At 44.6% G+C, this 15,209-nt stretch overlaps 1 protein-coding gene across 1 annotated transcript in view; it reads left to right on the top strand.

Annotated features, from left to right (window-relative positions):
- Positions 1-14,001, top strand: part of nr5a2 (nuclear receptor subfamily 5, group A, member 2) — an 88,087-nt gene extending 74,086 nt beyond the window's left edge. The window contains exon 7 of the mRNA XM_084066284.1: positions 10,333-14,001. Coding sequence (XP_083922410.1) covers positions 10,333-10,580 — 248 coding nt within the window. The 3' untranslated portion in view covers positions 10,581-14,001. The remainder of the gene's footprint in view (positions 1-10,332) is intronic.
- Positions 14,002-15,209: the final 1,208 nt, after the last annotated feature.

Consider the following 15,209-nt stretch of genomic DNA (forward strand, 5'->3'; position numbering starts at 1 on the left):
GAGAGAGAGAGAGAGAGAGAGAGCTTAGGATGGTGTCAGGAGAGAGGGATAAAGAGAGAGGGTGAAGAGAATGAGAAAGAAAATGAGGGTTGAAAAGAAAGAAGGTAGAGATAAACAAGGAGAGAGAGAGAGAGAGAGAGAGAGAGAGAGAGAGAGAGAGAGAGAGAGAGAGAGAGATGGGGGGGAGAGAGAGAAAAAATGACGCTATGGATTAACTGTCCTTCATGGTGAAAATATACATCCCCAGGCGGCGGGCGCTGAATTATTAATTCAAATTTGTCCAAGAAAGAATGAGAGAAATATATTGACAGGGAGACGGACTCTTTAATGGTCTCATTAAAGGGCTGCTTTTTCACACGGCAAACCTCTGTGCCTCCTGCAGCAGGACTTTCTGGAGGGGTGGGGTGGAGGGGGTGGAGCGAGGGCAGGGGGGGCAGTGGGGATGCGGGGGTAGAGGGGGTACTTGACCCCCCAATGATTTTCTGTCACTTTATCATAAACAAGAAATGTTGACATGCCCCCTTATGCACGCACACACACACACACACACACACACACACACACACACACACACACACACACACACACACACACACACACACACACACACACACACACACACACACACACACACACACCAAACCCACCCTCTACTTTTTTTAGCTGTGGTCCAGCATGTTATTAGCCGAGGGGTGTGAAAGTGCTCTGAATGCAAAACAAGGCTCATTGAGACAGACAGAAACACATGCACGCACGCACACACACACACACACACACACACACACACACACACACACACACACACACACACACACACACACACACACACACACACACACACACACACACACACACACACACACACACACACACACACACACACACACAGCAGCCCGTAGCCGTGTCTATGTACTTTCGCTGACAGGTACAAACTAGTTGGGTAGTTAAGTCAAGAAAAGTCGATCAGCCAAGAATCACCGTACAAAATTCAGAGAGTTGTCCCTTACATTCACACACACACACACACACACACACACACACACACACACACACACACACACACACACACACACACACACACACACACACACACACACACACACACACACGTTGGTTTGAGGAGCAGTAGATGAATCCAGATGACATAGGGGTTACAGACCAGGGGAATTCTTCGCCTCTGAGGAGGGTCTCATTGAAAGGTGTTTGGTCCTGCACCTCCAGGGGGGTTAAAGAAGGGGCTAAAGGGGAGCAGTGGGTGTGTCTGGGCAGAGGAAGAGGGGCTTAAGCAGAGGAGGAGGAGGAGGAGTTGGTATAGTGGGGGACATGAGGGACCTGAGCGGTCTAAGCACTTGGTTCATTGCTGATTCAAGTCTGACCCTGTCCCTCTGGCAAATGGATTTTCATAATGCTGAGACAATCTGATTTTCAGTTGTTGTTTTTTTCTGCCCTACCCCTCCGCCCCAGGTTTGGCCCTGTGTGAGTTTGATTGAATTTCACACATGTCTGTAAACCCTGGATTTAGTAGCGTAAAGGCAAAGATATCTGCTGCACAATATGTTGTTGTTCTTTCTCTCGTCTTCCTGGCTGAGCAGAGCTCAGTCTTCCATTGGCTGATGTGCCCTCTGATACAGAGCAGGCCTGAAGTTACGTTTTTCCCCCAAGTTTGTGGATTTGACAGAATTGTATGAAGAACAGTGCAGAACCCCCCCCCCCCCCCCACACACACACACACACACACACACACACACACACACACACACACTGTGTGTGTGCGTGCATGTCAGATCTTTAATCCTTTGGCCATACCTCGCGGACCTTAATAAATGACCCGTACAGCCAGAACCAAAGCAGGATGTAAATGTATTTCGCCCTCCTCTGCGCTCACCTCAGGACAAAGCCCCATGCTCCTTCCAGCCAGCATTAGTCAACGACGGGCGAGAGGCTTCAAGTCTTCGTCCTCCGAGCACCTTTCCTCGTGTTTATTTCATCAGACCTAAGGCGCTTTTCTCTCGTCCTCTCAACATCGCTCGACCTTCTCTCCTCATCTATAGCACCGGCGTGGCCGCCCGCGCTGACCCGTCCTTGGGGCGACAGGCGTTGGTTGGACCGGACTGGCCCTGCTTAGACTTACAAACAACACGTAGCCATGTTGGGCTTATATTTGACTTAATATATCCCCAACAGGACCTTTCCTGCTTAATTCTCTTTCATAGCCGTGTGGTATTTGTACCCCCCCCTCCCTCAACAAATTGAGCCTTCATACCTTATTTTGTCATCTGGACAAAAAAGCTGTCCGGGCTGGCTCGTCAGCACACCAATCGGGTGACTTGATTGTGGGAACCAGGAACTATAAGGTGGTTGTTGTTATGCCTTGTTAGTGCAGAGGATATCTGGCCTCTGGACATTGGGCTTAGTGCCCAGCTTGAGGGCATGTATAGTCCTACTTATGCTGCTGCTGTGGAAATGAAAGAGCCGCTGTTCAGGTCTTAATGAGACCTTTATTTAACCATAGAAGGAGAAGAAGTGAGATAGATTATGATTAACTGCACACATAGTAACTCACTATCGATAGCGAAATATTTTAACTGCACACATAGTAACTCACTATCGATAGCGAAATATTGGACGAGGCGTTACAGTTATTAGACTCGTGTTGTGTTAATTTGCAATGTGCTTTACCTATATCATTCATCTCCCATCAGAAATAAAGAAACACACAGTACGATAGCAAGTGTCAGGCTTCTATCTTAATTAAGGATCCGAATCCAGCTGTGGATCCTTGATAACAGCCCTGATTTATACTCAGATGAGTCTCAGTTGTCGCTCCAAAGATAGGCTATTTTCTGATACGATGCTCAACCAAGTATAACTCGGGCTTAAAAGCTCAATGTGATGATGGTAAACAATATGTCTTCCATGACATATCCGCTCATTGTACAGTACCCCCGTGTTAGCAGTGCTTTCATGTTAGCTGTTATGTTTAGCCTTTGGTGTACAGCGTCAAAGACCCCATTAAATGTTAAGAGCCGCTCAACCCTAGTTTTATGCCTCATCTTTTCTCTCCCAGACATGGAAGCAGAGAAAGACGTACTTGGGAATTCCCCAAGCGGGGATTGGGATTGGAGACAAACAAGGAAATGGGGAGCTCTAGATTGCAGGGTGGGTTTTGCTAGCAAGCGAGGGAGGTGAGTAGATAGACTAGATAGGATTACCGAGCTGTAACGGGGGGGAAAAACAACCCTGTCCACATCCACACCGAAACTCTTTCTCAGAGAGGTATTGATGATGATGATGATGATGATGGTGGTGGTGGTGGTGGTGGTGGTGGTGGTGGTGGTGGTGTTGTGTGTGTGTGTGTGTGTGTGTGTGTGTGTGTGTGTGTGTGTGTGTGTGTGTGTGTGTGTGTGTGTGTGTGTGCGTGCGTGCGTGCGTGCGTCGTATGTGAGAGAGAGAGAGAGATACTAGAGTGAATGCTCATTGGTACAGAATGTACTGTAGGTGTGTGACTGAATTGGGGTTGGATTGAGTTCTCAGAAGAAGAATTGTTTTTCTTTCATCTTAAATAACAATACCAGTGAGTCTCACCTGATATGAGTTATCAGAGCAGTGAACTATTGCTCTGATAATTCCTTCAGTGACAGGGTTGACCGTACGGTTATTACCCCTTAACCCAATGCCCCCTTCCCGTCCTGTTTTTGCAACACACACACACGCTGCAATGAGTCACACGCATGCGTGTGCGTGTGACTCATTCATCAGACTGTCGCTTATAGGTTCATATGGTTCATAGGTTCGGGATTTGCCCCCCCCCCCACCCAGTTATTACACTGGCCCGGGGCGCAGTCCGAAGAAAGAGAAAAGAAAGAGACAAGAGAAACAACATAGGACAAGACAAAGAAGACTAGACTAGGACAACAAGAACTCAGTCACACTGTCAGTCGGTCACAACAGGAGGGAGTAGAAACTATCCGTCTTCCAGGATATAGACAGTCCACGCCTCCACGGGCAACAAGTCCTCGCTTGGCCTCTCCCAGCCGGCATCAAGGGCCACCAGGTTCTCTGCCATCTCACGCCCCCTTGCCTGATTGGATGTCTGCTGGAGGGAGCCAGGTTAATGATGAAGAGACCTGCTCCGCTGCGGGTTGATAACAATCCAACAGCGTGTCATAAAGACAAAACCCTTCCTCCCTCTCTCTCTCTCATACCACCGCCACCACTCCCAGCCTCTTTGAGGCACCGCCGTCATCGTAAAAGGAGGGCCTGCGCTTTGATAGGCTTGTATAAATGCCAGTGAAACCCCCAATTGGACAAGGAAAAGCAACAGGTCCCTCCCTAATACAGGAAGTGGACTTTTTCTCCTTATTTTTTTTCGGTCTTCCACTCACGTTTAATTGGCCGAGTTTATTGACAGCGGTGGACTCAATAACTGTTTATGAGCCGGCGGGTTTTATGTGTTGTTTTTGGACTCGGCAGGAAGCACATGCTCTAAAGTTTGGAGGGGGGGCTGAGTGAACCAGCAGCATGTGACTGCCAGGTTTTTATTGATCGGTAGCACTGAAGCAGTATTGGTATTGGAACACAGTGTTATTTCCTCAGCTATGCCTGTAAACTCAGTGTCTACAATGAACAACTTGATGACCATTAAGATTCACTGGAGGGTAAAAGAAACAACAGTCATTGGTGTACATTTACATATTTTTGTGGCATTCAGCCAGCACATTTTAGCCAGAATGATTTATGGTGAAAGCAACAGGAGCACGCAGTATAACTCAATGCCTAGACCACCAACAGCAGCCATTTTGACGTGAAAAAATGTGGTTAAACACAGGTGTTACCAACCATACTAATTAATGTTCCGTTCCATTCAGGTAAAACAGTGTCACGGTGCTGGAATTGTGCATGCTGGCTCTCTGGAAAGGCTCTGATTACACTAAACAGAATTGAACCCTATTTAGCATCATTGGTAACACCTCCCTACTATTTAATGTCAATATAGCTGCTGTGAAAAATGTCTATATTGCCAGCAACTTATCATAAGGATTATAAAGGCCAAACAATAGAAAGAACTGCCAGGACATGAAATATGGGAATGTGAGCTAAGGAGAGAGGTAACTGTAGAAGGCTTTTGTTGCATTCTTGGTCCTTTGTCAAGGACAATTCAAGACATATGGCTGTTAATGGAAACATCAGCCATTGTGGGGTAGCTCTTACTTGCAGACCGCTCCTGGATGTCCAGTATATATATACGCTGTCGGTATAGTCCTGTGTTAATCATTATACCGGGGAGATTCCTGTTCCATTTTGCCAAAGTAAATTCCTCGCGTGAACCTCACACTTGACATTAAGTGTTTTTGAGTTTCGGAATTAGGGAGCTGATCTGTTTAACAACCACAGTAGACCAGACCACCCTGATAGCGCAGTACAGTACCTACATAATGTTTATGTATGTCAGTGTGTTTGTGGTCGCCAGTGTTCAAACTCAAAGGCATCAGCAGTATTACAATACAAGCGGAGTAGCGGAGCGGCATTTGCATGTGTCTGAGTGCTGCTGCGTGGGTCCCTGGGGCAAGTAGGTGGTGAGGGGCGGTGAAAGGGTGGTACGTGTGTGTACAAAAACACACATGCAAACACGCTCACACACACAACCAATGAATGATTTTCAGCACAGATTAGCTCTAGACTAATTAAAAGCACAAAAAGCAAGTGAGTGGCGCAGAAGGATGGGATGATTTGTGTGCGTGTGCGTGTGCGTGTGCGTGCGTGCACGTCTGTATGTGTGTTGTGCTCAGCGAGTGGCGGCGCTAGCTCCGGCGTTGTGATCGCTCGTCAAAACGAAACAATGTATTCTGTGGGACCTGAGGGTCTCTCTCCATCTGAGCGGGTTGGTTCTGGACGCGGCGCTGCAGCAGCAGAGCGCTGTGGCTGTTTTATGTGGAAAAAAAAGTTGATAATTAGTCCCACAGTGACTGACTGAGCCGTGAGATGGAGAGAGAGAGAGAGAGAGAGAGAGAGAGAGAGAGAGAGAGAGAGAGAGAGAGAGAGAGAGAGAGAGAGAGAGAGAGAGAGAGAGAGAGAGAGAGAGAGAGAGAGAGAGAGAGAGAGAGAGAGAGAGAGAGAGAGAGAGAGAGAGAGAGAGAGAGAGAGAGAGGTGGAGAGAGGGGCGGGCGAGAAGACAAGCGCTTAGCATAGTTAACGCTTTGACCTGACACAACACGACTTCCCCCCATGCTCTCAACCCCCACCTTCCTACACACACACACACACACACACACACACACGCACACGCGCACGCGCACACACACACACACACACACACACACACACACACACACACACACACACACACACACACACACACACACGCACACCCTCTCAGCCTCCTACAAGAACAGTCATTCTGAACCTGTGGGCCATAAGCATACTGCGAGGATAAGTGGGCCCCCAAATAATTAGCAAAACACTAAGATCTTAAATGATAATATAGAATTAATATGAAATGAAATATGTAAAAATAAATGTCATGGTATTTTTTTATTTTTTTTTTACTCTGAAGAATGAGTTGTCATTATATTGATAAATAGGAAGTTATACTATGTTAGTTCCATTGACCCAAGCCGGAACACAATCGATTGACGATCATTCAAACAAACAGAAACAAAGCGGACCACTTATTAAGTGGTCAGATGGGTCTGCCACGGACACTTCTGAGATTTTATCCAGAGAAGGTTGAGAGCCACTTGTACTAGAAAATCACCGGGTTCAGCTTCCCTCTTGCAGTTGATGCATGGCCACTGAGATTGAGAATAATTATGACTCATTGCCACTGTTTATTCATACAAATACACGCTTTGCCCGCCAGCTTGGCGAGAACGACAGGCAGGGGAGCAGATATCACGCCGCTATTGTCACCGATCATCAGCCACAAAGTTGCTCCTTCTTTTTCTCGTCTTTCTTTCTTTCTTTTTTGGGTTTTTTTTTTCTTGTCGGGGAGCCCCCTTTCATTATTTTTTCAAAAGGGTGCCCGCGTAATAATTAGCAATTAAAATGCTGTCTTTTTGCCTCGTTTTCACCCTAATTAGCTTGACAGAGACATTGGGTTGTAATTCTCTGTAGTGTTGCACCCCCCCTCACCATCCCCCACCCCCCACCATCACTTCATCATTACTACCCCCACCAATACTACACGCACACGCACGCACACACACACACACACACACACACACACACACACACACACACACACACACACACACACACACACACACACACACACACACACACACACACACACACACACACACACACACACACACGAAGACACAGACAACACACACCCTGAGACATTTTTTTTTCTCTCCAAGAAACCATGGCAACACCTCGTGTTTTTGCCGTGCTCCGGTCTCGCCCTGTCATGCTTGGACAGAATTAAGCAAATCAAACTGAGAAGTGGCCCCAGGAACCTGAAATCAAATATTAAACAGCCAGCTAAAATAATTCACAGATGGCATCTGTGCAGAACTGTAACGATCCAAAGATGGAATAGAGGAAGATGTGAACGCATCTCTTCACTTCAAATGTCCAGAGACAGCAGTAACCAAGCACATTCTACTTGAGTACTATACTTAAGTACATTTTTCGAAGACACATATTGTGCTTTTGACTCCACTACATTTCTAGAAAGGGAAAAATTACATTATGAATTAACCACCACGTATAAGCAATATTGCAGATACATAAAATTGCATCTACACAACCGTAGCTTGCGAGGCATAATGATATGAAATAAAAATAAATGTTATATTATAATAATAATAATATAACAATATCTACGTTTGCCAAAAAAAAAAAAAAATTAGAAAATGACCAGAGAGGGGGGGGGGGGGTGCTGATATCCAAAGCAGAGGCATATACCTAGCCTAACACAATTGTGTGTATGACAGTCCAGCCCAACACCACTGTGTGTGTGTGTGTGTGTGTGTGTGTGTGTGTGTGTGTGTGTGTGTGTGTGTGTGTGTGTGTGTGTGTGTGTGTGTAATCCCTCTCAGTCTTGTTTTGCAGCACAGCGGTCGTAGGTTCAGGTCTGTGATAGTGCGGGGGTCAGACAGCTGAGTGGCAGCAGGAAAAAGCACATGTCATGTTTGTTTGGAAGCCCCCTTTGTCACAGCCAAAGCCCCCCCCCCCCACCTCTAAACCCCCACCCACCACCTCCAACTCTCCTCTCTCCTTTTCCTGCCCTCTGCTTGGCCTTATTTAGCCTCTGTCGTGTCACACAGGGGTCAGGGGGAGAGCACACACACACACACACACACACACACACACACACACACACACACACACACACACACACACACACACACACACACACACACACACACACACACACACACACACACACACACACACACAGTGTAATAGCATGGTAGAGTGCATCATAGATGGAGGTGCCTTGAAGGACTGACTTCTCATTCTCTAGACCTCATTAGTCACTGATTGATCTCCTCCCCCTCCCTCCCTCTGTCTCCTCCCTCCCTCCCTCCACCCCCTCCCCCTCCTTCTCCATCCCTCCATCCTCCCTCATCTCCTCGTCCATCTCCATCCATCCCTCCCTCCCTCCCTCCGTCCATCCATCCGTCTCCTCCATCCCTCCCTCTATCTCTAATGCTCAGTCAAAAACTATGAGATGATTGTGTATATGGATGTGTGTGTGTGTGTGTGTGTGTGTGTGTGTGTGTGTGTGTGTGTGTGTGTGTGTGTGTGTGTGTGTGTGTGTGTGTGTGTGTGTGTGTGTGTGTGCGTCAGCTGGTTCATTAGGGCAGGTCATGCGGCCTCTTTGTGCGTGCGTGCGTGCGTGCGTGCGTGCGTTCGTGCGTGCACATAATAGTCCAGAGGTGTGGGCCAGATACAGGGACCCCGTCATTCTCTATTAGCCCTCCGTGAGCCCTCTCAACCTGGAGTCAAAAAGATTAATAAAAGATCACACACACACACACACACACACACACACACACACACACACACACACACACACACACACACACACACACACACACACACACACACACACAGACACACCTTTCTTTCAACCTGATTGCATATTCTGTACTCGTCATGATCATTAGAAGGACATACAGTGTCTTGTTGCACCATTATCCTTTTAGCACATTTTTGTCTGGTCTTGCACCAATCTACCTCAACCCCCCAGTGATCTTATTATTGTCAAGGAAAGAAAGTGCTTCTAGCTGTGCAAAGAGGCAGGATGTTGGACAGGCGGACCACAGCCACTAAAATTTGCACCCACAAAGAATGATATTCGATGATTTTTATCAATGTCCTGTCAACCAAGATGACTTCAACCTGTGTTTTATTGGTAATCAGTCAATCTGATATGTTCTCTTATGATAATTGTGTTTTTTTTAAAGGCACTTCAGATTATTTTTGCGCGTGTGTGAAACAAAGCTTTCATCTACCAATGTGAAATGTCCTAATGTTGAGCGTGCGTGTGTGTGTGTTGTTTTGGTTCAAACGGCTGCAGCGTTGAAACACGGTGACTGGAGGTTGCTAATAACGGCTGTAATTCTGCCCTACATAATTCATCGACTCCTGGGGACTGAGTCTCTGAGGAGGACAGGATTTCTTTCTGCCCTCTCCTCTCCGATTCCCTCTGCCTCTCTCTCTCTCTCCAGAGACGATTCAGAATAAAGGGGACTGAGGGTGGATGGGGGTTGAGGGGGGGGGGGGGATTAAGGAGGGGTTTCATCATTCGTCCCATTTTTAAGTGCTCTTTAGTATGACAAAAACACCTGCAACCCCCCCAAAATTCAACCTGTAACTTTGTTTTCCGTGACGGGTAATAACACAACTTACTGACACAGTGCATCTATATAAAACCATTCCAGGACTTTTAATGAAAATGTCCGCTGTAAATCAGCGCGCATGTTTGGCAAAACTTCCGTTTTGTCATGTGAATGAATGGGTGATGTAACGCACGTTGTAAAACCCTTCGGATGAAGGCACTATATAATGCAAACTACATCATGCAGCATCCCTCTAACCCAGTGGTTCTCAAAGGGTGGTCCAGGGACCCTCAGGGTTCCTTGAGTTGGGGTCCAAATGGAACCTTACAGGTCTGTAACTCTGAGTGCGTACAACTAGAATAAGGGTCCATTTGTTTCCAGTTGTACGCTCTCAGAGTTATGGGGGGGTCCTCGAAATAAATAGAAAAGTTCGAGAACCATTTACCACTGCTACCTTTACCTTTGTTACTATTAACCACATTACCATTTACCACTGCTCTAACCACTTCTTCCCTGTCTTGTTTCCCCCTTCCTCCAGACGTGAAGAACCTGGAGAACTTCCACCTGGTGGAGAGTGTCCAGGAGCAGGTGAACGCGGCGCTCTTGGACTACGTCATGTGCAACTACCCGCAGCAGACGGACAAGTTCGGACAGCTGCTGCTCCGGCTGCCGGAGATTCGCGCCATCAGCTTGCAGGCCGAAGAGTACCTGTACTACAAGCACCTGAACGGAGACGTGCCCTGCAACAACCTGCTCATCGAGATGCTGCACGCCAAGAGAGCTTAAAGGAAGAGAGGAGGGGATGGGGGGGCGGCCGTGGAGAGTGGCCCTGGGGTTAAGACTACGTTACCCACAACACAACTGTGTCGTCCCCCCAAAAACTCTGCCCTCGCTAACACAAACCGGTCTTTCCCTCCTTTGAGGCGACTGTTGTGGGTTAGTTCTCTGCGGAGTAAAGACGGAATTTTGTTTGATTTATTGCGCTTTTGATGGCGAAGTGACACAGTCAATTCAAAAACTGAAAAGGCTGAGGACTCCATTCAGAAACAGACACACCCTTACAGACTGATATGGAAACCTACAGACTCAGCTTATCGATCCCTTTACTCCTAGAACAGACGGTCAGAGCCGTCGGCTGTACAGACTCTGAGAAACGAGAGAAGAAAAAAGGAAACGAATGCTTGAAGCTGTACTTTGTGACTCTTATCGGTATCTAATTTGTCTGTACAAACAAACTATCAAGGTGATGCAAAGACTGGCAGACTGCAACTTAAATTAAAAAGAAAAGTAAAACAAAAAAAAGACCCCCTGTATTTTACCGCCATGTGACATTGTAAGAGGCTTTTGTACAGAGAAAAGAGTAGTCCTCGACACGGCCCGTTGGTGAGGACAGTCATTTGGTAGAAACATCTTGTCTGTGACCTGGCCTTTTAGATGTCAGTGTTGGTACGGTGAAGACAAGCAGACTGACAGGCAGTCGAGTTGGGCTGGAGACGACTACTACCTTACATAACGTCGCTGTCGGGCAGAAACCTTGTATCTCCATATTTAAACTAAGCAAAAATAGCTGATGTACAAGTTTTTAAGTGAAAGTCAAAGTAGTTAAGTGTGTCTGTCGGTTTTATACACATTTAACAAGAGCTTGTGACTATATCATAATGATAATTAGATCAATTGGAACACAGGTTCTCTTTTTTCCATTTCCTGAAAAGGAACAGTTTTGGACATACAAAGTTTCCACCCGACAGTGACGACAAATATCTACCTACATACCATCACGTCTGTCTCAAAGAAGAAGGGGAAAAAATGTCCCGGTCCTTTTGCAAGAGCGAATCATCATGATCAAAGAAACGTTAATGAACAAAATGAAAAGATGATAGGGGAAAATAAAATAAAGCAATTTCCGTGATTCTTCTTTCAAACTTCTTTCAATCCTTCTTCCCAATCATATTTCACTTGAGCAGTATTTCCTTGTGTGTATACCTCCAGAAAGACCCAGTTTTACACAACACAGCTGTGGTTTAAAATCATAATGTATTTAAAAACAAACTTTCCCTTTCATTAAAAACTGGAACAGCATCAAAATAAAAAAGGAGGAGAAAAGGTGACACTGCCTTTTTTTCTCGCCCCTTTTTTCTTTTTTTTGTCCATAACAGACCAAAGCCTGCTGCAGAACAGATAAATAAAAATAACAACAACCTTTAAGCTATCAGTATTATTAAAAAAAAAGAAAAGAGAACAATTGTGATGTCACATTTACGTGAGTCTTGCCTTATTTCATTACCATGCTAGCTAACCGTGCAGATGTGAATGAAAAACTTATGTACAAATATATAAATATATATATATAAAGTATTACATGTTGTAAAGATAAGACGAAAAAAGAAAAAAAAATCTGAGATGTGTTTACATTCATGTGGTCAAATGGGAGAGAACTGTGATGAACCATAAATTGCAAAGCAATGATTTCCTAAAACAAAAAAAAAGAAATTAATGAAATGAAATGACAAAAAAAGAGAAGTCCTTCGTTTTATTCTAATTTTGTATTATTATTTAGTGTGTACAGTGTTTTATCTTATGTTTATTTTTTATTTTTTTGAGTACTTAAATTATGTCGTGAGACACTAAAATCAAAAGGAATCAACACTTAAATTTTTAATTTCTACCTGTTGGCGTTAAATCAAGTTTTTTTTTTTGCGTTTTTTTTTTTGCATTTTTACATTGCTGTATAATGCCTGATTTAAGCTTGGTTGTGCTTCAAGTCATGCATTGAAAGAAATAAGTGAATCTACAAGCTCACAAGGTGTCGCATCCGCGTCACCTTGTGAGCTCGTAGATTAGCTTTTCTTTTCTCCGATGACCAACAGCAAAGTATAATTCAGGCCTTAAGGGTTCCATTTTGTTTCTGACAATTTTTCATTTTTTTGTGTAGAATAATTTTTCAGCTTTTTCATTTTTTACAGTGTTTTTTTCCCTTCTTTTTTTGTTGTACAGTGTGCCACTGGTTCGGCTTTAAATAATGAAGATAATTTATTACCTTGTGTTACACGATGTGAGGTGTCCACACCAAAACTAATTTGTTTACCGTAGCATGCTTTCCTTTCCTTTTTTTTCCTGTTATTATTTGTTTCCGTTCAAGTAGTTATTATCTCTGAGATGCCATTCAAAAATAATGATCGCGAAAAATTATCATGGTAAATTTCTTTCTCGAGTTTTCCTTAAATGTCTATGGAAGTCTGTACATTGAAGAGAATATTGTATTTAAGTGAGTCGGTGTGGATGATATTGGTGTTGAATTCTGGGTTTTGTTCATTATTATTATTATTATTATTATTATTATTATTCAGTTTCACAACTAGTTCAAATCTGCATCTTTCTCTCTCTGTTCGGTTTGTTCGTATACCAAAGACTGCATCTGTTCTCTAAACTTGTGGTTAAACTTGTGTTTGTGTCCAAAAATGAGCAAGACAGATTTCGGCTTTCCTTAACCTCCTCAGCCATATTGAAGTTTGGCATCCCACAATATCCCTTTGTGGAATTTTACACCTGTAGTTATTGTTACTGGTTAACCCCAAAATTGTCATAACAGCCGCTCCCCACAAACGACTTGTAATATTTCACTCTTTCACGCCATTTTGTAACTCGCCACATCACAGATGGATGGAAAAGGTCTTTCAACGGCATGTTTCTTGTACAGTATACATTGACTTTGATGTCATTAACGCCAGTTCTAGTTTGCCAGTGATCAAACCCACAGTCTTTGTTTTTCCCCCCTTTCGACAAAGATGCAACGTCATCTCTTGCTTTTCTAAGTGTTAAATGGTGGTAAATTCATTCAGTGTTCATTCAAAGCAAGCAGTGTTTGCAAAAGAAAAAAAATGAAGGAAAGCGACATTTGGGCTTAACCACTTAAATCTCAGTGAAACAGACTTGAGTTGCTGTACTGTACTTGGACCGCTTTTCTACACCAAATCTCTTACGCCAACAATAGCCGATCTACAAGCTCACAAAGAGCTTGTAAATCTGCTATTTTTGGCGAATGTCCCCCCCCCAGATGCTGGGGTTCAAGTGGTTAACTCCATCATATGCCTCTGAAGCTTTGCTCCCCTCCTGAACTCTGACCCTATAGGTGCACTGCAAACAAATTGCGTCTAACTGATCCGACAATCTTTGCTGTGCCCAAAACCTTCCAAGCCATCTGCCATCCCGTCTTCTGGTCCAGTTCTGCAGCTGCCTTGGATGCCCCCTCACACACATATGCACACAAATGCACACACACGTCGCACACACACACACACACACACACACACACACACACACACACACACACACACACACACACACACACACACACACACACACACACACACACACACACACACACACACACACACACACACACACACACACACACACACACACACACACACACACACACACACACACACACACACACACACACACACACACACCCGGCATGCAAGTACTACACATACTGTACACATTCATGTACTAACTCTTGACAATTGCGACACACACTCACACACACTGACAAGGCTTCCCTTCACTTGTTTGACCTCTGACCTCTTGCTGTCATCCTGTCCACCCCTGTCACGCCACTTCCTGTGAGCGGGGAGTGTTTCTTTGGAGCTGATGGAATTTTTCCTCATATTTCAATAAATAATTATTATGCTTAAAACGCTGTCCTCCTCTCTTCCTCTGCTCACCACAGAGACTTGTTACAGTATGTGTGTCATCCAGAGAGAATCATTTATAATATGATGTGAGATTTATATACAACGTGTCTTGTTTCCCAAGGGTTCCAAGTTTTGGAAAAAAATAAATACTGATATTGACCATGATACTGACCATGATACTGACCATGGTACTGACCATGATACTGACATGATGCTGACCATGATACTGACCATGACACTGACATGATACTGACCATGACACTGACATGATACTGACCATGACACTGTCATGATGACACTGACATGATACTGACATGATACTGACCATGACACTGACATGATACTGACATGATACTGACCATGATACTGACATGATACTGACATGATACTGACCATGACACTGACATGATACTGACATGATACTGACCATGATACTGACATGATACTGACACGATACTGACATGATACTGACCATGATACTGACAAGATACTGACATGATACTGACCATGATACTGACCATGATACTGACATGATACTGACCATGATACTGACAAGATACTGACCATGATATACTGACCATGATACTGACCATGATACTGACATGATAATGACATGATACTGACATAATACTGACCATGATACTGACATGATACTGACATGATACTGACCTTTTGATGTTATGGTATTTTATCTGCAATTTTATGTACTTTCACACTC

This window comes from Gymnoscopelus microlampas (genome assembly GCF_963454915.1).
Source record: "Gymnoscopelus microlampas genome assembly, chromosome: 9".
NCBI lineage: Eukaryota > Metazoa > Chordata > Actinopteri > Myctophiformes > Myctophidae > Gymnoscopelus > Gymnoscopelus microlampas.